This window comes from Sus scrofa, chromosome 10, assembly GCF_000003025.6.
Source record: "Sus scrofa isolate TJ Tabasco breed Duroc chromosome 10, Sscrofa11.1, whole genome shotgun sequence".
NCBI lineage: Eukaryota > Metazoa > Chordata > Mammalia > Artiodactyla > Suidae > Sus > Sus scrofa.
The window spans coordinates 48,403,457-48,424,934 of NC_010452.4; the positions used below are offsets into that span (position 1 = coordinate 48,403,457).

Sequence of the window (21,478 nt, forward strand, 5' to 3'; positions counted from 1 at the left end):
CAACACCACAGCCACATCAGATCCGAGACAGGACCACAGCTCACCCAACACCAGATGTTTAACCCACTGAGCGAGGTCAGGGATCAAACCTGCAACCTCATGACTCCTAGTCAGATTCCTTTCCGCTGAGCCACAAGAGGAACTCCAAGACATGAACATGTTACAACTGAACAGCTTAGAGTCCTTCCTGGTCCTTCTCCCTGGCTTAACAGCACCCTAAACACAATCACCCACAATGTAAAGATTAGGTATCCGGAGCACAACTGCCTGTGGGTTAAAGATCATTATTAGTACATGATGTTTTTCAGGAACTTGCCAGCTTTGTTCCAGTCTTTGCTCAACATGCCCTTCGGCAAGTACTGTTATTCTAGGCAATAACCCAGGACACCACCATCACGATCATGCCAAGATCATCTGACTCCAGCTTTGATGACTAAGATCCCTCTCCAAAGAAAGATGAATGCATGTGTGTCCCAAACCTGATGACTGTCTGAAAACCTGTTTTTCTCCTTTGACAGTAAAACTCCTCGCAATTCTTTCCAAGGGGGAGCACAATCTTTAAGGCATTAGCCTGCTGTGATCCCCGCCCCCGCGCCCCCTTTGCTTGGAAAAACAATAACCCTATCTTTGCCTCCTCTACCCAAAACTCTTGTCTCTGTGTTTCAATTCGGCACCGTAGACAGAGGCCAAACTTCAGCAGCGCGTAGAATAAAATACATCGAAACTATGCAGTTAAGCATGTGAGTTATGTTCTGGCTCGATTTCTTCTTGAGTGATCTTAACCCAGTGACTGAGCCCTTGAGGACCAGTTTCCTGCTCTGTGCGATTGGGATGATATTTGGGATCTTCTAGAAACAGGGCGCTCCGGGTGGAAGTGGCACAGCGCCTGGCCGCGGAGGCGGAGCACTGGGATCCGGGTCCGCCCCAAACCCCTCCCGTCACACCACCCGGAGGCGGGGTCGCCAGCAGAGTTAAACTGGGCGGCGGCCCGGCAGCCTGGGGTCCCCACCGAGCCCATGGAGAGAGGCCGCGCGTACACCCGCCTCAACACCTTGCTGCAACACCTTGGCGGCAGCTCCGCTGGGGCCGTCGTATCCTTTGGGTGCGAGTGGTTCGAGCTGCAAGGGTGGTGGCTTTCAGGGAGGGTCTCATAGCCTCCGCACAGGCTCTTCCTGGCGCCGTGCCCCGCACCCCAAACCCACCCGGTGACGCTTGCATCTCTTCCTGGCTCTGGCGGAGGGCTGCTGCGTCCCCAGGAGCCGAGGCGGGAAGGCCTTAGAGGGGAACTTGCCCGGCCGGGGGCCTGTAACTCCTGGCCCCAGCGACCGAAGGCCTCTCAGGGCCTCTGTTCCCCAGCTTTGGGAGGGGTGGGTGAGAAGCCGTCCCCATCGGGCCTGCCTTTGCTGCCCAGGCGCTTTCTCTTTTTTCTTTTCTTTCTTTCTTTCTTTCTTTTGCGTTTTAGGGCTGCACTTGAGGCATGTGGAAGTTCCCAAGCTGGCGTTCTAATCGGAGCTATGGGGCCTCTGCCACAGCCACAGCCACAGCCGTGTAGGACCTGATCCTCCTCTGTGACCTTCACCACAGCTCTTGGCAGTGTTGGATCCCTCACTCACTGAGTGAGGCCAGGGATCTGACCAGAGTCCTCATGGATAGTAGCCAGGCTCATGACCACTGAGCCACAACAGGAACTCCCTGCCTTGTCACTTTCTGCACTGGGCCCTGTCTAATTGCCACAGAGGAGAGACCAAGACAGTTAAACAGGGGGGCAGAGCTACAGGAAGAAGCTGTGGCAGGATAGCAGGGCGGTTGCCCCCAGCTCTTCCTTCTCCAGGGGAGCACTCAGGAGCTTACACTGTCTCCTGGAGAAGGGCCAGGTATGCAGTGTCCACCCCAAGTCAAGCCCCGGAGAATGTGTACGCTACAGGTAGTGGATCCAGAGAGATGTCACTGTGAGACACATAAATCAAGATGCTTTATAGGATTGGTTATATTTGGCCTGCTCAGATTAAATGTTCTTATTCAGGGCAAACTTTGGGAAGCTTCACAGAAAACTGGGCCTGGGATTTTTTTCCTTAAGTAAGCGGATTAGCCTCTGTTCTTCAGTATTTAGTATTCTGAAATCTCTCCTAAGACGATTTTACTGGCTGTCTCCTTCCCTTTTTTATTGTTGCTCTCTCTGCTGAGTTCCAAGGCTTGATGTATCAGAACGGTTGTAAATGTTGTCCTGTCCACAAACATAAAGGGAAACCAAGTAATAATGTAATTTCATTTTACAGGGGACAAAACCTTCCTACAGAGGCTAGGGCAGATTTACACTGCTGACTAAGGTCACTGAATGAAAAGCAGTGGTAGTCTAAGTGCAGTGCCCAGACCAGCAGCATTAAAATCATCTGGGTACTTGTTCGAAAAGCAGATACTCAGGCTCCTCTCAGACCTGTGAAATCAAAATATTTGGAGGGGAAGCCCAGCAATCTGTTTTCACTTGTTTCTGATTCAAGTTCAATTGTGAGAACCACACTAGGTCCTGGGATTAGATATAACTGGAATTAGACTGTTTTCTGGGTTCCGTTTGTTACTACTTTTCAAATTTAATATTCTGATCCCACTGGACCTGTAATAGCGTTTCCAAGTCACAGTGTGGTTTTTTTCATCTCTTTCCTAGAGCAGCACCGTCCAGTACAACTTTCTGCCAGGGGGGAAGGGTTCTCCACCAGCACTGTCCAATATGGTAGCCACTTGTGGCTGTGAGCACCTGGAATATGACCAGTGCAGTTGAGGAACTGCAGTTTTCATTTTAACTCATTTTCATGGACATAGCCAGATGTGGTGAGTGGCTCTGGGTATTGGACAATTCTGTCTAGATTTTCAGTGAGTGTGTGGCTTAAGCAGACTACTAGAAATTTTGTGGCAATTTCTTCCCAATCTTAACTGGTTCTAAAGAAAGGTGGTTTTGGGGATAAGGAATCATTTTTTTTTTCTTTTTCTTTTTGGTCTTTTCAGGGCCACACCTGCAGCATATGGAAGTTCCCAGACTAGGGGTTGAACTGGAGCTACAGCTGCCGGCCTTCGCCACAGCCACAGCAACGCAGGGTCCGAGCTAAGCCGCATCTTAGACCTACACCACAGCTCATGGCAATGCCAGATTGTTAACCCACTGAGTGAGTCCAGGAATTGAACCCTCATCCTCATGGATACTAGTCGGGTTTGTTAACCACTGAGCCACGATGGGAACTCCAGGAATAATTTTTGAAACATCAAACATAGTGCAGGGTTTTTTTTCTTTCTTTCTTTTTACGGCCTCACCCATAGCATATGGAATCAGAGCTGCAGCTGGAGGCCTACACCACAGCCATATCAACTCAGGATCCAAGCTGCATCTGTGACCTACATCACAGCTCCACGGCAACACCAGATCCTTAACCCACTGAGCAAGGCCAGGAATGGAACCCGAATCCTCATGGATACTAGCTGGGTTTGTAACCTGCTGAGCCACAACGGGAACTCCAGTTTTTTTTTTTTTTAATGACCAGCCAAACTGTTTCCAGTATTTTATTTTATTTTTCTTTGTCTTTTTGTCTTTTGAGGGTCACACCCGCAGCATATGGAGGGTCCCAATCTAGGAGTCTAATCGGAGCTACAGCTGCCGGCCTACGCCTCAGCTCACGGCAATGCCAGATCCTTAGCCACTGAGCGAGGCCAGGGATGGAACCCACAACCTCATGGTTCCTAGTTAGATTCGTTTCTGCTGCACCATGACAGAAACTCCATTCCCAGTATTTTAGACTGGATTCCCACTAGGTTAAATGCCTCTTTTGAATAATAGCACGTTTCTCCCTATTTCTAGAATAGAGCCTTTCCACTATAGTGGAGTGGAAAGAACAGACGTATGGAATACAATAGACAGAAGCTATGAGGTATAGGATGGGCCAGGTCTTGGCTCAACAGTTTTCTGCTGGGTGACCTTGGACCAGGTACTGAGCGCACTCCCCCAGCTTAGGGTTCCTGCCCTGGGCAGCAGGAAGATAACCTTGGGCTAACTTTCATCAAGTTATTGTGAAAATGAAACAAAGTACGCAGTTGTGCATCAGAGCTTATGTGTGTAATTAGTTTACACCACCACTGTTTAGGTCTAGCCTTCCCTTGGGAAAACCAGTCTAGGGTGGACTTTCTAGAAAAGGCTGACTCCTAAATTTTACTTTAATTGCCTTAATTCACATCCCAGACAGCTCATCCCACTTCAGGGGCTGCCAAGTTCCAACCTCAACAATTCCAGTAAGTAGATCTAATTTTAATTTTTAACCATATAATGTATATAAAGGTTTTTTTTTTCTAGTGGTAACTAGGACATAATCTACATGTTGCCTGATGAGAGTTTATTATACAAATCCTCCATTTCCAGGACTTGTTCTAATTAGAATGATTGTGGAAAATTTTGAAGACCCTGTTTTTTTTTTTTTTTTTGCCTTTTTTATTGCGGGGGGGGGCTGCAACTGCAGCATATGGAAGTTCCTGGGCTAGGGGTTGAATCGGAGCCACAGCTGCCAGACTACACCACAGCTCGTGGCAACACCGGATACTTAACCCACTGAGCGAGGCCAGGGATCAAACCCTGTGTCGTCATGGATACTAATCTGGTTCTTAACCAGCTGAGCCACAACGGGAACTCAAAGGAGGAAACATGTCAGAAACTATATAATGTTATTTTTTAAAATTCAGGCATAGTATATCTCACTTAAATTAGTCGTAGCTGTGGCCACTGGCCTTACCACAGCCACAGTCATGCCAGATCTGAGCCGTATCTGCAACCTACACCACAGCTCACGGCAACGCTGGGTCCTTAACCCACTGAGCAAGGCTAGTGATCGAACCTGCGTCCTCACGGATGATAGTCAGATAGTCAGATTCGTTTCCGCTGAGCCATGATGGGAAATCCTATTTTTTATTTTTTAAATTTATTTTTTCACCACACCTGTGTTATGTGGAAGTTCTTGAGCATGGAATCAAACCCACGCCACAACAATGACAACCCCACATCCTTAACCACTAGGCCACCAAAGAACTCCTGCCCTTCATTTTTTTTTTCAATGCCTGAGTCAGATCCCATTGAGTGGATACAGTATAATTAGTTAATTACCTAACTAGTTATATATAACTTCAACTTCCATTAATTATATAACTGAATTATATAACTTCCATCTTTTGGCAATAGTTATTAATGCTTGGGATTTAAAGTTTTGAAAATTTTTTCAGATTATATGCTTAAAGTTGTAGAAACAAATGTTGAGGGGAAGGGTATAAACATCTCTCACGTTCTTGAAACATACTGTTAGGTTGCGATTTTTATTTTTATTTATTTATTTATGTCCTTTTAGAGCCACACTCCCAGCATATGGAGGTTCCCAGGCTAGGTAGGGGTTGAATCAGAGCTCCAGCTGCCAGGCCTAGCCACAGCCACAGCAACGTAGAATCCAAGCCTTGTCTGTGACCTATACCACAGCTCATGGCAATGCTAGATCCTTAACCCACTGGGCAAGGCCAGGGATTGAACCTGCAACCTAATGATTCCTAGTTGGATTCATTTTCACTGCGCCACAACGGGAACTCCTAGGTTGTGATTTTTTTTTTTATCACTCAAATGAATTTATCACATCTGTAGTTGTATAATAATCATAACAACCCCATTTCACAGGATTTCCATCCCACCGCCCAAGCACATCCCCCCACTCCCCCAAATTTTATTTATTTATTTAGGTCTTTTTAGGGCTGCACCCGAGACATATGGAGGCTCCCAGGCTAGGGTCCAGTTGGAGCTACAGCTGCCAGCCTACGCTACAGCCACAGCAACTCGGGATCTGGGCCGAGTCTGTGACCTACACCACAGCTCCTGGCAACGCCGGTTCATTAACCCACTGACTGAGGCCAGGGATTGAACCGGCGTCCTCATGGATGCTAGTCGGGCTTGTTAACCACTGAACCACAACGGGAACTCCTAGGCTGTGATTTTTAAATTGTACTTATGTGAGATTTCTTTTCTCCTTTAGGTATACTCGGGATAATAATGTTCTAAGCCTAGAACAGAGACAATTTTATGAAGAAAATGGGTTTCTTGTCATTAAAAATTTGGTATCTGATGCTGATATTGAACGCTTTAGGTACAGTAACTCTGTTTGGTGTTTTACAGAAATATGTGTTAGGCGTATATAATGGGACTATGAATAAGATTAGCTCATGTGTGTTCAGATATTTTTCAGGAATTGGGTTTGTTGGGAAGTGGTGTCAGAACCTGGGTTCAACCCAGACTGGCTGGCTTTAATCTTAGTCCTATTACTTAACACTCTATGCCCTGGGCTGTTTACTGCACCTTCCCCTGACTGTTTTCTATCTGCAAAATGAGGGAAATAATGTACTCATATCATATTTTTTTAGGACTAAATAGGTAAAAGAGAGAGTACTTTGAACAGGGCTGGACACTTAGTAGTGCTATGGAAGTGTGTGCTGTTTTATTCAGATAAAACCAAATCACCAGTATTTTCCCACTGGTTTGCTAAGCTCAGGAATATCTGAATTCCAGCCTTGCAATCCAGAGGCAGGCCCTTCCAAGTTGGCCATTTTCTCCTTCCTTTCATCAGAACTATTCAGTCTGGGGCTGGAGGCCAACTTAATGCAGAGAAACCACCCCCAAACCTTCGAGTCCTTCCACAAAACAAGATCATGCAGGTGCTTGGGGCCAGCGGTGATGACATCATTTGCCAATTTAATTTTCTAGGGTTCAGTTTGAAAGAATCTGCAGAGAGGAGGTGAAACCACTGGGATTGATGCTGATGAGAGATGTGTCCATTGGCAAATCTGAATATGTTCCATGTGAGAAAATGGTCTCCAAGGTCCAAAATTTCCAAGAAGATAAGGAGCTCTTCAGATACTGCACCCTTCCTGAGGTTCAAGAACGTCTCATGTTTTCTTTCTCTTTAACAGCCCACCTGCACCCCTGCCTCTGCAATCTTCTAATTTTATTTTTTACTTTATCTAGCCCCTTTCTCCTGGGGCCCTAGAGCTGTGGTGGATACTTGGCACTGTCTGGAGATATGTCTGGTTGTCATGCAGGAGGATATGTGCTGCTGGCTTCTAATGGGTAGAGGTCAGGGATGCATTCCTGAGGCCCAGGGATGCGCTAAGGCACAGAGTCACCCCTTCCCCCAAACAAAGAATTATCCATCCCAAAATATCAGTCGTGCCAAGATTGAGAAATCCTGCTCATAATTTTGCAAATTATTTTTGGTTAAGAAGAGCAGGAATTCTGTGGCGTTTCCACTGTGACGCAGCAGAAATGAATCTGACTAGTAGCCATGAGGATTGGGGTTCAATCTCTGGCCTCACTCAGTGGGTCAGGGACCTGGCCTTGGCTGTGAGCTGTGGTGCAGGTCACAGAAGAGGCCCGAGTCCCACGTTGCTGTGGCTGTGGTGTAGGCTGGTGCCTGCAGCTTCAATTTGACCCCTAGCCTGGGAACTTCCATATGCCAGGGGTGAGGTCCTTAAAAAAAAAAAAAAAAAAAAAAAAAAAGAGCAGAAATTCTGTAGTAAGGAGAGAGAGTTAAGCAAGAGGGTGTCCTTTTCACATTTGAAAATGGGGTGAAAGTGCTGAAGCTATTTATTATAAATCCTTTTTGTTTTACTAATCTGGTAGGTAGAGGTGAGTTTGTTTTGAAATTTAAACTAGTTTTTTTTTTTTTTTTTTAAATGATTAATCATGGAGTTTCCACTGTGGTGCAACAGGATTGCCCTGTCTTTGCAGCAGCAGGATGCAGGTTTGATCCCTGGCTTGGGACAGTAAGTAGGTTAAAGGATCCTGCATTACCACAATTCCGGCTTATGTTGCAACTGCAGCCCGGATCTGATCCCTGGCCCAGGAACTCCATATGCCATGGGTCGCCAAAAAAGAAAAAAAAAAAAAAAGATTATTCTTTAAGAGTCATTCATATTTATAAAAATATCCAAATAGTATGGAAGGGCATGACATGAAAAGTGAATTAAGCTAGTTATCTCAGGTATCACCAAGCATATTTGTATAACCCCACCTATTGCATAACATGGGAACATACTGGTTGTCACCTTGTTTTGCCACTTGGAGATCTGAGCCATCTTTGCATATTAATATCTAAGGATTTACTTTATACTTTGTAAACTACAGCAGAGTATTCCATTGCATACATGTACTACAGTTTATAACCACTTACTGAGAATGGTTTTAAAGGACACTTTGTATAAAGTACTTATTAGAAATTGTAACCCCAAGTGTTGTTAGAAAATCTGACTCATGAAGAAAGAAGGTACAGGTGAACCACCTGTGACATCGGGCCCCTTAGGGTGGCGATGGGGAGGGAAGCAACCCCTCTGAACCATGCACTCTTCCTAACCTCAGGTCCTGATATGGAAGTGGAGGTCGTGTGAGTAGATCAAGGATAAAAAGCTTGAAATCACAGGCGGCTTGTAGTAGATTAAGCTCTATCAGGACTTTCATATTGCCTACCTCTCTAATGTATGAATCACCTAGCTGGTGGTTCATGCAATGATTTTTAGGAGCTAGGCATTATTTTAATAGCAAGGTACTTATTTTGATGTGTGTTAGAAAATGAACCAGCACCTCAAACGTATGATTCCAAGAATATATTCCTTGAATATATTTCAGGATAAGATTAAGTAAAAGAAGTGAGTTAAGGTAATTGAGGGAAAATATTGGCTAAATATTTTGGGAAGCACTGCAAAGTAGTACAGAAACAGTAAGGATGGCTCTTAAATGAATGACTAGGGTTTAGAAAATACCAGCCTAAATGAATACCAAAAAAAAAAAAAAAAAAAAAAAAAACCCCAAAACAAACTTCTTATTAAAAAGGCATGAGGGAGTTCCCGTCGTGGCGCAGTGGTTAACGAATCCGACTAGGAACCATGAGGTTGCGGGTTCGGTCCCTGCCCTTGCTCAGTGGGTTAACGATCCGGCGTTGCCGTGAGCTGTGGTGTAGGTCGCAGACGCGGCTCGGATCCCGCGTTGCTGTGGCTCTGGCGTAGGCTGGTGGCTACAGCTCCGTTTCAACCCCTAGCCTGGGAACCTCCATATGCCGCGGGAGCGGCCCAAGAAATAGCAACAACAACAACAACAGCAAAAGACAAAAGACAAAAGACAAAAAAAAAAAAAAAAAAAAAAGGCATGAGGCCTGACTCCTAGGATTTTTGTAACATTTCAAATGTTTCATACTCAAATTGCCAATATTCCTTACACTTGAGAGATCAAATAGTGAGAAAGCAGTATAATGTGCTTCATTTTTGGAGTCAGACAGTACTGGAGTTTAAATGCCATCTTTTTCACTTAACTGGCTTTGCCAATTTGGGCATCTTATTCATGTGGGATGTTCATTTCAAAAGATTATTATTATTATTACTATTATTATTTTGCTTTTTAGGGCTACACCTACGGCCTATAGAAGTTCGCAGGCTAGGGGTCTAATTGGAGTTGCAGCTGCCAGCCTACACCACAGCCACAGCCACACCAGATCTGAGACGAGTCTGCGACCTACACCACAGCTCACGGCAACACCAGATCCTTAATCCACTGCAGGAGGCCAGGGATTGAACCTGCATCCTCATGGATACTAGTCGGGTTTGTTACCACAAAGCCACAAAGGGCACTTTCAAAGGTTTGTTAATGGTGGGAACATGAACTCTGGGGGCTTATGGTAAGGCTTAAGAGAGTTGATGGGTATATAAAGCCCCTGGCAGGTAGTAGGCGTACACTGTTGAGTCCTTTCTGACTGTTATCCCCTCCAGGTGGGTCTGATGTAGGAGGTGGCCCTCCCTGTCACATGCTCCCCCTGCAGCTTATTCCTCATAGTAGGGGTCTCAGCCACAAAGGCCATGTCATTATGTGTTTAACATCTTTCTTTCCACCAGAATATAAACTCCATGGGGGCAGTGGCCTGCTTATCTTGTTCACTTTTATGTCCCCGTTTCCAGTCACTCCGCCTGGTTCACAGACCTCAGGAAAGAGTTATTGAATTAACGGCGCTGCCGACTATGAAGCAGTCTCTGAGCCTCTGCTCTCTCTCCCTTGGCCTTACTCATGACCCTGCAAAACTGTTGGGTCTTTTCATGGTTCCTTCATTTTTTTTTTTTTTTTTTTTTTAGGACTGCACCCTAAAAGGAGGTTCCCAGGGGTTGAATCAGAGCCATAGCCACTGGCCTACATCACAACCACAGCAATGCCAGATCCGAGCTGTGACCTATACCACAACTCACAGCCATCCCGGATCCTTAACCCACTGAAGGGAGGCCAGGGGTCAAACTCGTGTCCTCATGGATACTAGTTGGGTTTGTTAACCGCTAAGCCACGACGGGAATGCTTTTTTTTTTTTTTTCCTTCTTCTTTCTTTTTGAGGCCGCCTCTGTGGCATATGGAAGTTCCCAGGCTGGTGTCGAATCACAGCTGCAGCTGTGACTTATGCCACAGCCATGGCAATGCCAGATCCGAGCCACATCTATGACCTATGCTGCAGCTCATGGCAACGCCAGATCCTTAGCCACTGAGAGAGGCCAGGGATTGAACCCGAATCCTCCCAGAGACTATGTAGAGTTCTTAACCCACTGAGCCACAATAGGAACTCCTTATGGCCCCCTCTTACTAAGAATGTGAAGAAAAAGAAGCTGCCTTCTCACTGGGCAACTTCCAACAGCATTGTTTAAAAGAAGAGTATTCCTGTCCTTTGCAGTTGATGTCCCATAGAAACTCATGTCTTTCTTGTAGAAGGAGCAAGAAGTAATTACTGCTTCCCAGCTGGCTCCACAAAGCCATTTAATTCAGAGTATTATAAACTTCTAATGATTTCCCAGTTGCTGACTTTTCCATGGTTTGTTTACAAGGTTATAAAATACCGATTAACTGTTTTAAGCTATTGCTCTCTGGGTTCTTGTATAGACAGGTGTACTTTGTGCCACGTGCCTGTGCCTCTGATTTCCCATGAAATTTTTCCCCCTCTTCCCTTAGATTCTGAAGTATGTGGAGTGCTTCACTGGACCCAATATTATGGCCATGCATACAATGCTGATAAACAAACCTCCAGATACTGGTAAAGGGTTCTTATTTGTTAACAAGAAGCAAAAACAAAAGAAAAAGTGTTTCATTTACAAGTACATAAGGTTGATGTTCTGGTTATAGCAAAGCTACTAAGTCTTAAAATAGATCACATTCCAACATGATTACATTGTATTATTGAAGTATAATAGTGACTCTGATATTACCTGTAGAGTTATTCCTGGGTTTTCAGACAGCTGGCTCCTGGATGCAGTTTAATAAACATGACCAAGTCTACACTCCAGACTCCTGTTATTCAAAATCTCTAAGCTTTGTTACCCACTCTTACCCGTGCCTGAGTGTGTGGATTCTGCCTTCCTGCTCTGAAGCCTTTGTTATTACTAACAAAATTAAAACTTCTTATACATCAGATACCAGAGTAATTCCTAACATTTCCTGGGCTTGCTAAAATGCAGCTGCTAAGACCTCCCTCATGGAGAGACTGGTTCAGAAAATAGCACCCAGGAATCTGCATTTTATTACCCATACCCAGAGTTCTAAGGCAGATGGCTTCTGGTTCACACTGAGAAATTCTGCTATTCCAGCAGCAGTAAATCAGCCTGCTTTGTGACCTTCATTTTGTACTTCGTCTTCCTCCCAGTGGCTGGGGGAGTTTTACCCGACAGGCCTGTAGCTTATCATCAAGGCTTTGCCTCCATGGATGTCTTGCCTGGAGGGACCCAGTGGACCCAGGGAGCCATGTTCTGAGGGCAAAACTACGGAAACGTGTAAATGTGGTCATAGTAGCTCTTTTCTACTCAGTGACTGTACACCAAATGCTTCTAGTTTGGTGAAGATTAACTGTTTTAAGTTGGTGAAGAAGCATCTGAGGCCTTTTATTTAGGTAGGTAATTTATTAATGAGTATATTTTTGTATTAGCCACTTAGAAGGCTACTGGAGAATCTCAAATTTGACCAGAGCCTTTAATTAATCAAACTTTTTTTGTGGCGGGGGAATACTAAGCTCTGTGTCCAAACCAGTTGCAGAGGAATAAACCACAATAGAGGGGATGACACAGGTACAGCTTGTTAGAAAACAGTCTAAGTACTACTAGGCTACCAGAAAACCAGAAAGAATGACAGGATCTGGTGACTGTGCTGATTTGATGTTCCAATTTGGTGCTTTTCTGTTGAACCTAGTTTTCTTTCTTTCTTTTTTTAGGGCCACATCTGTAGCATATGGAAGTTCCCAGGCTACGGGTGGAATCAGAGCTGCAGCTGCAGGCTTACGCCACGGCCATAGCAGCACGGGATCCAAGCTGCTTCTGTGACCTACACCGCAGTTCATGGCAACGCTGGATCCTTAACCCACTGATCGAGGCCAGGGATCAAACCCACATCCTCATGGATACTCTGTCGGGTTCTTAACCCACTGAGCCACAATGGGAACTCTGAGGCTGGTTTTCTTTAGCATTGTTTCCACCTGTTTAGTTTTGGCAAGGATAGGTCATTGTTCTGTTTTTTCAATCAGAGGACAATAATTCTGAGTCTCAAGTTTATTTATTTTAACACTGGCTTCTGTTTCAGGCAAGAAGACATCCCGTCACCCCTTGCACCAGGATCTGCACTATTTCCCCTTCAGGCCCAGCAATAACATTGTTTGTGCCTGGACGGCCATGGAGCACATCGACCGGAAAAATGGCTGTCTGGTTGTGTTCCCAGGAACTCACAAAGGCACCTTGAAACCGCACGATTATCCCCAGTGGGACGTAAGTCTGCCTAGAGGCTGAGTTTTGATCAGAACATTCTGTGTTTTTGATTTCACGTCAGTATACATAAGGAGCTTTGCCCCTGCGATGACATTTCCTTTCTTCAAAAAACGTTCTTCTAGGATTTGGAGTAAGAATCAGGGAATTTAAGGATGTCAGACAAAATGATGATGTTTGTTCTTGCAACAAGAGTCTGAAAGCCAACCAAAGGAGGGAACTTTGGTGGTGCTGTATAGGGTCTGAGATGATAAAGCATAATTGCAGAGGTGTGACACCGGATGTGTGTACCAAGTGCCAGGTGAGGCTCATACACTGAATGGTGGCTCTTGCAGTCAAGAAGGCGGGGTTGTCTCCTTCCATCTGGAGAGACCAGCAGAGAGAGCATCTGGGGAAGGCTGAGTACTCGTCCATTGCACACCTGTTCCACGGTTTATCAGTTCAGCTGGTGATGCTGGAGGGCTGCTAAATGCTGTTGAGCCCATGAGTTATAAGATCAAATCAGTTCTTCAAGAGCCATAATCTTGTGGTCTGGCACAGAAGGTAGACTTCCAGAGGCAGAGAAACCAGAGGGGAGACGCTTAGCATTTTAGGTTAGGCAATAAGGTCTTAAAAGGCCATAATGGTGATTAGAATGGGAAGGGCACGTGTTGTTAAGGTAAACAGAATGGATGTGGTTCTGAAAGATGTCACCAAAAAAAGGCTTTCAGAACTTTGGTGCCATTGAGTTAGAATTCTTGCACCGAGGATTAGTGATAAGTAAAAATATCTGGGTCTAGATTCTGATAGAAAATCTGAAATCCAGAAGTAAGCTGAAGTTTAGGGAAGGCGGTGCAAGGAACAGAAGTAGCTCTCACTGACTTAAGCTGAAGGGAGTATTTGGGAGCACTGCATACACATGCTGAGGAAAGGCTGGCCAGCTCTGGGGGGCAGGAAAACGGGAGTCCTCACTCATTGGGAACAGTTGGGGTGGGGCACCTGGTGTGGGCAGTTGAACCCTTACTATGTCTGGTCTCTTCGATCCTCTGCTCAGATTCAAAGTGGCTGCAGTGGGAGGTCAGAATGACTTATCTGGGTCACATGTCCACCTTGAGCAGGAGGAAAGGTCACTGGGTCAAAGTGTCAACACAGTACAGTAGGGAAATAATTCCCCAACAGGAATTTGGACTCGGGATAGTCTTAGGAAGGGAAATGGGATGCTGCTTTCCAAAAACCCACGTAAGCTTGCAAAGTTTAAGTCATGTCTCATTTTAGTTTCTTCCATAAAGACAGAACCATTACCTAAAGCAATAACTAACTTTGCAAGTAGTTGTAAACACACACAATGTTTTAATTGACCATTCTTTCTTTACTCTGGACGTGACAATGAGTGGTTTTGGAGCTCAGGAAAATTGAGCATTTTCTCTCCCCCAGTTTGGGAGAATAGTTAGCTTAGAGATATTCTGAGTTATAGAAGAAATGAAAAGTTCCAGGAGAACTTGAGGAGATCACATTGGGAAAGGTGGATTATGGGTTCGCTTGGAAAGGTGGTCTCCTGCAGGAAACGCAGAACTGATCTGGATCGTCATTTATAAATCAGCAATGAAGGGTAGGTGGAAATCCCAAGTTTTTCATCTCTTTTAAAAAATCCATGATATTATCACTATTATTATTGTCTTTTTTTTTTTTTTTTTTTAAGGGTGGCATTCATGGCATACGGAGGTTCCCAGGCTAGGGGTTGAATCGGAGCTGTAGTTGCTGCCCTACACCACAGCCACAACAATGCCAGATTGGAGTTAAGTCTGCAAACTACACCACAGCTCATGGCAACGCTGGGCCCTTAACCCACTGAGCGAGGCCAGGGATCAAACCTGTGTCCTCATTGATACTAGTCAGATTTGTTTTCCACTCAGTCACGATAGGAACTCCAAAAAAATCCATGATTTTAATGTCAACATGTGGCTTTCTGAAGCCAGACATCTGAGAAGCTTTTGTATACTCAAATTGTTTTCTTTTTTTAAATCTAATTTATTTCTCTCTTTCTCTTTGAAGAACTCAGAGAATCTGTTTTTCCTGATGAATCACTAATAAAAGTTTTCATTATTGGGAGTTCCCATTGTGGCGCAGTAGAAATGAATCTGACTAGTATTCATGAGGATGCGGGTTCGATCCCTGGTCTTGCTCAGTGGGTCAGGGATCCAATGTTGCCCTGAGCTGTGGTATAGGTCGCAGATGTGGCTTGAATCTGGGTTTCTGTGGCTGTAGTGTAGGCCGGCAGCTGTGACTCCAATTTGACCCTGGGAACTTCCATATGCCACTGGAGCAGCACCCCCCACCCCCCAAAAAAAGCAAAAGTTTTCATTATTGACTTCCTCACTTACAGACTTGGTTTCTCTCATGTATATTAGGGAGGAGTTAACCTCATGTTTCATGGGATCCAGGACTATGACAAAAATAACACCCGGGTGTATGTCACAATGGAGAAAGGAGACACTGTTTTCTTTCATCCTCTGCTCATCCATGGATCTGGTCGGAACAAAACTGAAGGATTCCGGAAGGTATGGATTAACCTCACAGCTCTTTCTGAAGATGAATGTGTTAGGAACAAAAATGTCACAGGGTGTTCCCACTGTGGCTCACTGGAAACGAATCTGACTAGCATCCATGAGGACTCAGGTTCAATCCCTGGCCTTGCTCAGTGGTTTAAGGATCTGGTGTTGCCGTGAGCTGTGGTGTAGGTAGGTTGCAGATGTGGCTTGGATCCCGCATTGCTGTGGCTGTGGCATGGGCCTGTGGCTACAGCTCTGATTCCATCCCTAGCCTGGGAACCTCCATATGCTGCAGGAGCGGCCCTGAAACGGAAAAAAAAAATTTTTTTTAATAAATAAAATTCAGCAAATCTGACAGGACTGTGGGCTCACATCTCCCCATGATAACATGGCTGTTGATATGAAATATTAGGGGTTTCTTTGGGGCTGAAGCTTTCCAGTTTGTCTCCTTGAGGCCAAGGATTAGTTGTCAGATTGCATCGTCCATTCATTCAAAAATCCATAGGCTCAACAAGATTGGTGTGTGAGACAAGAAGGCACTCTCCTCAGGGGCACCAAACAAACAAACAAAGAAACAGCCACCTGAGCAATCCAGTTAAATAATATTTTAATGCAGTAAAGTAAATCAAAATCAGTGCCCAAAAATCCAAAGTGAGCACGATACCAAAATTTTTAAATATAAGCAAAATCAGACTCTCCACTACCATGACCCTCAGAACTGTGCAAATGGGGGATAGAGGCATGATGCTGGAAACAATGGGTTTAATACACTGACTTGGTAATTTTTCCTTTTTTCTCTTTTTAGGGCCACAGCCTTGGCATATGGAGGTTCCCAGGCTGGGGGTCAGCTCTGAGCTGTAGCCTCCGGCCTACACCACAGCCACTGCCACACGGGATCCGAGCTGCATCTGTGACCCATACCACAGCTCATGGCAATGCCAGATCCTTAATACACTGAGCAAGGCCAGGGATCCAACCCACATCCTCATGGATACTAGTTGGGTTTGCTACCGCTGAACCAAGATGGGAACTCTGGTAATTTTTCAGTATTTTCTAACTACATTAAAATTTGGGGAAATATTACCCATTACAGATACATAAAAGCATACAGGTAGGAGTGTGTGTTTTTTTCCCTTTTGTCTCAGGCCCCAGTGTGGCTTGGGATGCCACTGGGGCTTCCATGGGAAGTGGAGTTTGGGACTCAACTGCCTAGAAATTTGATATTTGGGGCAAAGTAGAAGGCGCTTCTGATGGGTGCAGTCCCCTTAAGATAATTAACCTGTGACAAGGGAGGTGAGTTTTAATTATTGCCTTGCAAGTTAGATTTGTTTATAACTTTTTCAAGAACAGAGAGTGCCAAGGAACTTCTAGCCACATCTTTAGAAGGAAACTAGATGCATATTGTAGGTGAATGCTCTCAGACCTTAAATGTCCTTTTTGTTTTTTGGTTTTTGTTTTTTGTTTTTTTTTTTTTGCTTTTTAGGGCCGTACCCACAGCACATGGAGGTTCCCAGGCTAGGGGTCTAATTGGAGCTACAGCTGCCAGCCACAGCCACGCCAGATCCGAGCCACCTCTGTGACATACACCACAGCTCACAGCAACACCGGATCCTTAACCCATTGAGCAGGGCCAGGGATTGAACCCACAACCTCATGGTTCCTAGTTGGATTCGTTTCTGCTGCGTCACGACAGGAACTCCTTTTGATTTGAGAGGAGTATGCTTGTATTATTTTCCTTCCAAGGAATTTTCAGATTTTTTGCTCCCTGTAATCTGTGGTCACTGAAATACTAACTCATTACAAACTCAGTTGAGTAACTAACTTCTGTAGCTGAGAAGGTGATGAAAGACCCTGGTATACATTCCTTTGTAGGGTTTGGCAATATCCACTCATTAGAAAAATTAAATGCCAAAAAGTTAAAAGACTTCCTTCTTACATAATTATGTTTCCTGCCCCATATATACCTTTGGAAAATAAATAACACAGCTAGTGAAAAACATCTTGTAATTTCTCAATTAGCCTCAGGCTGGGGAGGAAAAAAGCAGCTGAGCCATCAAGAGAATGTTTCAGGACAAATGAGAATGGCATTCAATCTCAAAAGTGAATAATAAGTGAAAGAACTAAGTTTCAAAAAGACTCCTTCCTTGGTTGCTGGTATCAACGGGATTTTTTTTTTTTTTTCCTAACATGAATCGGTTCACTTTGCACAGGCAATTTCCTGCCATTTTGCAGCTTCTGACTGCAAATACATTGACGTAAAGGGCACCAGTCAAGAAAAGATTGAAAAGGAAATTGTAGACTTAACCCATAAATTCTATGGTTTGGAAACTGGCAGTCTGAAGGTATGTTTGTATGAAATGACAAGGTAAAGATCTTGTTTTTTTTTTTCTTCAGATGCTCAGTAATTCTCATACCTGATTTATCTTTTTAAATTTTATTATAGTTGATTTACAATGTTCTGTCAATTTCTGCCATACAGCAAAGTGACCCAGTCATACATATATGTACATTCTTTTTCTTACATTATCCTCCATCATGTTTCATCACAAATGATTGGATATAGTTCCCTGTGCTATACAGCAGGATCTCATTGCTTATCCACTCCAAATGCAATAGTTTGCATCTACCACCCTAAACTCCCAGTCCATCCCACTCCTGCCCCTTCCCCCTTGGCAACCACAAGTCTGTTCTCCATGTCTGTGAGTTTGTTTCTTTTCTGTAGATAGGTTCATTTGTGTCATATTTTAGATTCCACATACAAGTGCTATCATATGGTATCATTTGGTATTTGTCTTTCTCTTCCTGAGTCACTTCACTTTGTATGAGTCTTTAGTTGCATCCATGTTGCTGCAAATGGCATTATTTTGTTCTTTTTTAATGGCTGAGTAGTATTCCATTGTGTATATGTACCACATCTTCTTGATCCATTCATCTGATGATGGACATTTAGGTTGTTTCCATGTCTTGGTTGTTGTGAATAGCACTGTAATGAACATAGGGGTACATGGATCTTTTTGAATTGTAATTTTATCTGGATATATGCCCAGTAGTGGGACTGCTGTGTCATATGGTAGTTATATATTTATTTTTCTGAGGAACCTCAATACTGTTTTCCATAATGATTGTACCAGGTTATATTCCCACCAATAGTGAAGGAGGGTTCCCTTTTCTTCACACCCTCTCCAGAATTTATTTGTGGACTTATTAATGATGGCCATTCTGACTGGTGTGAGGTGATACCTCATTGTAGTTTTGATTTGCATTTCTCTAATAAGTAGTGATGTTGAGCATTTTTTCATGTGCCAGATGGCCATCTGTATGTTTTCTTTGGAGAAATGTCTATTCAGGTCTTCTGCCCATTTGTCAGTTGGGTTGTTTTTGCTGTTGAGTTATATGAGTTATTTGTATATTTTGGAGTTTAAGCCCTTGTCAGTTGCATCATTTGAAACTGTTTTCTCCCATTCGGTAGGTTGTCTTTTTGTTTTTCTTATGGTTTCCTTTGCTATACAAAAGCTTCTAAGTTTGATTTGGTCCCACTGGTTTTTTTATTTCTATTGCCTTGGGAGATTAACCTAAGAAAACATTTGTATGGTTGATGTCAGAGAATGTTTTGCCTATGTTCTCCTCTAGGAGTTTGATGGTACCTTGTCTTACATTTAAGTCTTTAAGCCATTTTGAGTTTATTTTTGTGCATGGTGTGAGGGCGTGTTCCAGTTTCATTGATTTACATGAGGCTGTCCAGTTTTCCCAGCACCACCTGCTGAAAAGACTGTCTTTTTCCTATTTATATTCTTGCCTCCTTTGTCAAAGATTAATTGACCATAGGTGTCTGGGTTTATTTCTGGGTTCCCTATTCTGTTCCATTGTTCTTTATGTCTGCTTTTGTACCAGCACCACACTGTCTTGATTACCATAGCTTTTTTTTTTTTTCTTTTTAGGGTCACACCCATGGCATATGGAAGTTCCCAGGCTAGGGGTCGAATGGGAGCTACAGCTGCTGGCCTATGCTACAGCAACTCAGGATCCAAGCCTCGCCAGGGATCAAATTCACATCCTCACAGATACTAGTTGGATTTGTTTCTGCTGCGCCACAACAGGAACTCCCTGCTGTAGCTTTTTAATATTGTCTGAAGTCTGGGAAAGTTATGACTCCTGCTTGGTTTTTGTTCCTCAGGATTGCTTTGTCAATTTTGGGTCTTTTATGGTTCCATATAAATTTTTGCATTGTTTGTTCTAGTTCTGTGAAAAATGTCATGGATAATTTGATAGTGACTGCATTAAATCTTAGATTGCTTTCGGTAGTATGGCCATTTTAATGATATTAATTCTTCCAATCCACGAGTATAGAATAGCTTTCCATTTCTTTGAATCCTCTTTAATTTCCTTGATTAATGTTTTATAGTTCTCACCATGTAAGTCTTCACCTCCCTGGTCAGGTTTATTCCTAGGTATTTAATTTTTGGGGGTGTGATATTAAAAGATATTTTTATATTCTTTTTCTAATATTTCATTGTTAGTATACAGAAATGCAACTGATCTCTGAATGTTAATCTCGTATACTGCTATGTTGCTTAATTTGTTGATCAGTTCAAGTAGTTTTTGTGTGGAGTCCTTAGGGTTTCCTGTATACAGGATCCACCATCTTGGCTTATAAAACATGATTTTAGATTTTGGCACGTAAATTAACTGGAGTCTCGGAATGTGGCTTATCTATTGTTATGACTATTTTGGAGGTTTTTTGTTTTTGTTTTCTCTATTCAACTATTTGTAGATGCTAGGAATCTACTCTGTCTTATGGTGCATAGTAAATTGAAGTGTCTAATAAATTCATTGTGTTTGCATTACTTCCAGAATGTATGGACATGGAAAGGGCGCCTCGTGAAAGGAGAAAGAATCAGCCTTTGAAATAGCCCTTTGCTCAAACTCTTAAAGAAAACCAAGATGGAACAAAGTGTCAAAGGAAAATGTTTTCTCCTGAGATGAAGTAATCTTTCCTATCCACTTGTTAACAAAATCAAAGTGCATAGATCAAGTCCTAATTGCAGTGTATGGGTAATTTTGCAGTGGGGAGGAGTGACTTTAATGGATGTAAAAACAGTGAAAGTGAAATATCACTGTTTTAAGGAAAACTTGGAGTTGCAAACAATAAAGATGATTGATGTATAATTAAAATGTTACATCAGTTTTTCATTCAATTAGCTCTTTACCAGATCAGGAATTAATACTCTGAAATGCAGGGGTATTGAGTTTTGTTTGCACCCTCCCCTGAAAATCCCACCACCTCCCCAATTTTATGTCCTGAAAGACTTCTTTTCAAATCTAAAACAATGAATATTAGAGGCACAGTTAGTAAAGGGCCTAAGAAAAGCATTGAGGTCAAAATAAGGATGGATACTCATGTTCTGACCCAGGATTCCTTCCGTGGTTTCTCCAGCCCAAGCCCACTCCTTAAAAAGAGACTGGATCTTTCCAAATCTTTTTCTGTAAAGAAGGAAGACCAGGGTAACTTCCTTTGCTGTTTCTTATTGGGCAGGGTAGCTGAAAACCTTCAGCATTTATGAATGAAACCTAACCTTTTTCAAGGTCTAGGAAAAATTTTAGGTACTTTCGGTTTGGATTTCAAGTGGGCATGGACTGGGGGAATTTATTTTAATAGAGCACTATATTTTTACACCAGCTGAGGGCAGCAAGGAGACACAGTTCTTATTTTTGAAATTTTTCTTTTCTTTTTTTTTTTTTTGCTTTATAGGGCCGCATCCATGGCATATAGAGATTTCCAGACTAGGGGCTGAATTAGAGCTACAGCTGCTGGCCTACACCACAGCCACAGCAACACGGGATCCGAGCTGCGTCTGCAACCTACATCACAGCTCACAACGATGCCGGATCCTTAACCCACTGAGTGAGGCCAGGGATTGAACCCACAACCTCATGGTTCCTAGTTGGACTCATTTCTACTACACCACAGTGGGAACTCCCTATTTTAAAAATTTCTAGTTAAAACTTTAAAAAGAAAGAAAGAAAGAAGAAAGAGTTCCTTTCTTGTCATTCTGCTAATGCATACATTGTCCTAAATCTAACTTCACTGCTTCTGCTGATTTCTCTGTAAGGACACCCAGTTTAAGCTC

At 43.5% G+C, this 21,478-nt stretch overlaps 1 protein-coding gene across 2 annotated transcripts; it reads left to right on the top strand.

Moving 5' to 3' along the window:
• PHYH (phytanoyl-CoA 2-hydroxylase) lies at nt 842-20,522 on the top strand. Of its 2 annotated transcripts, XM_021063973.1 has the most exons (9): nt 842-1,091; nt 4,223-4,272; nt 6,042-6,152; nt 6,767-6,935; nt 11,030-11,111; nt 12,644-12,825; nt 15,210-15,359; nt 17,561-17,692; nt 20,202-20,522. In XM_021063973.1, exons 1-9 carry the CDS (start codon nt 1,017-1,019, stop codon nt 20,253-20,255), a joined length of 1,005 nt encoding a protein of 334 aa, XP_020919632.1. In that variant the 5' UTR covers nt 842-1,016; the 3' UTR covers nt 20,256-20,522.

What these genes read in the sequence shown, in the direction of transcription:
- PHYH (XM_021063973.1), top strand. Translation starts at nt 1,017, where the DNA reads ATGGAGAGAGGCCGCGCGTACACCCGCCTCAACACCTTGCTGCAACAC. An exon ending in GCAGCTCCGCTGGGGCCGTC is followed by an intron (nt 1,092 to 4,222) that starts GTATCCTTTGGG and finishes TTCACATCCCAG; the next exon opens with ACAGCTCATCCCACTTCAGG. An exon ending in ACGATTATCCCCAGTGGGAC is followed by an intron (nt 12,826 to 15,209) that starts GTAAGTCTGCCT and finishes CATGTATATTAG; the next exon opens with GGAGGAGTTAACCTCATGTT.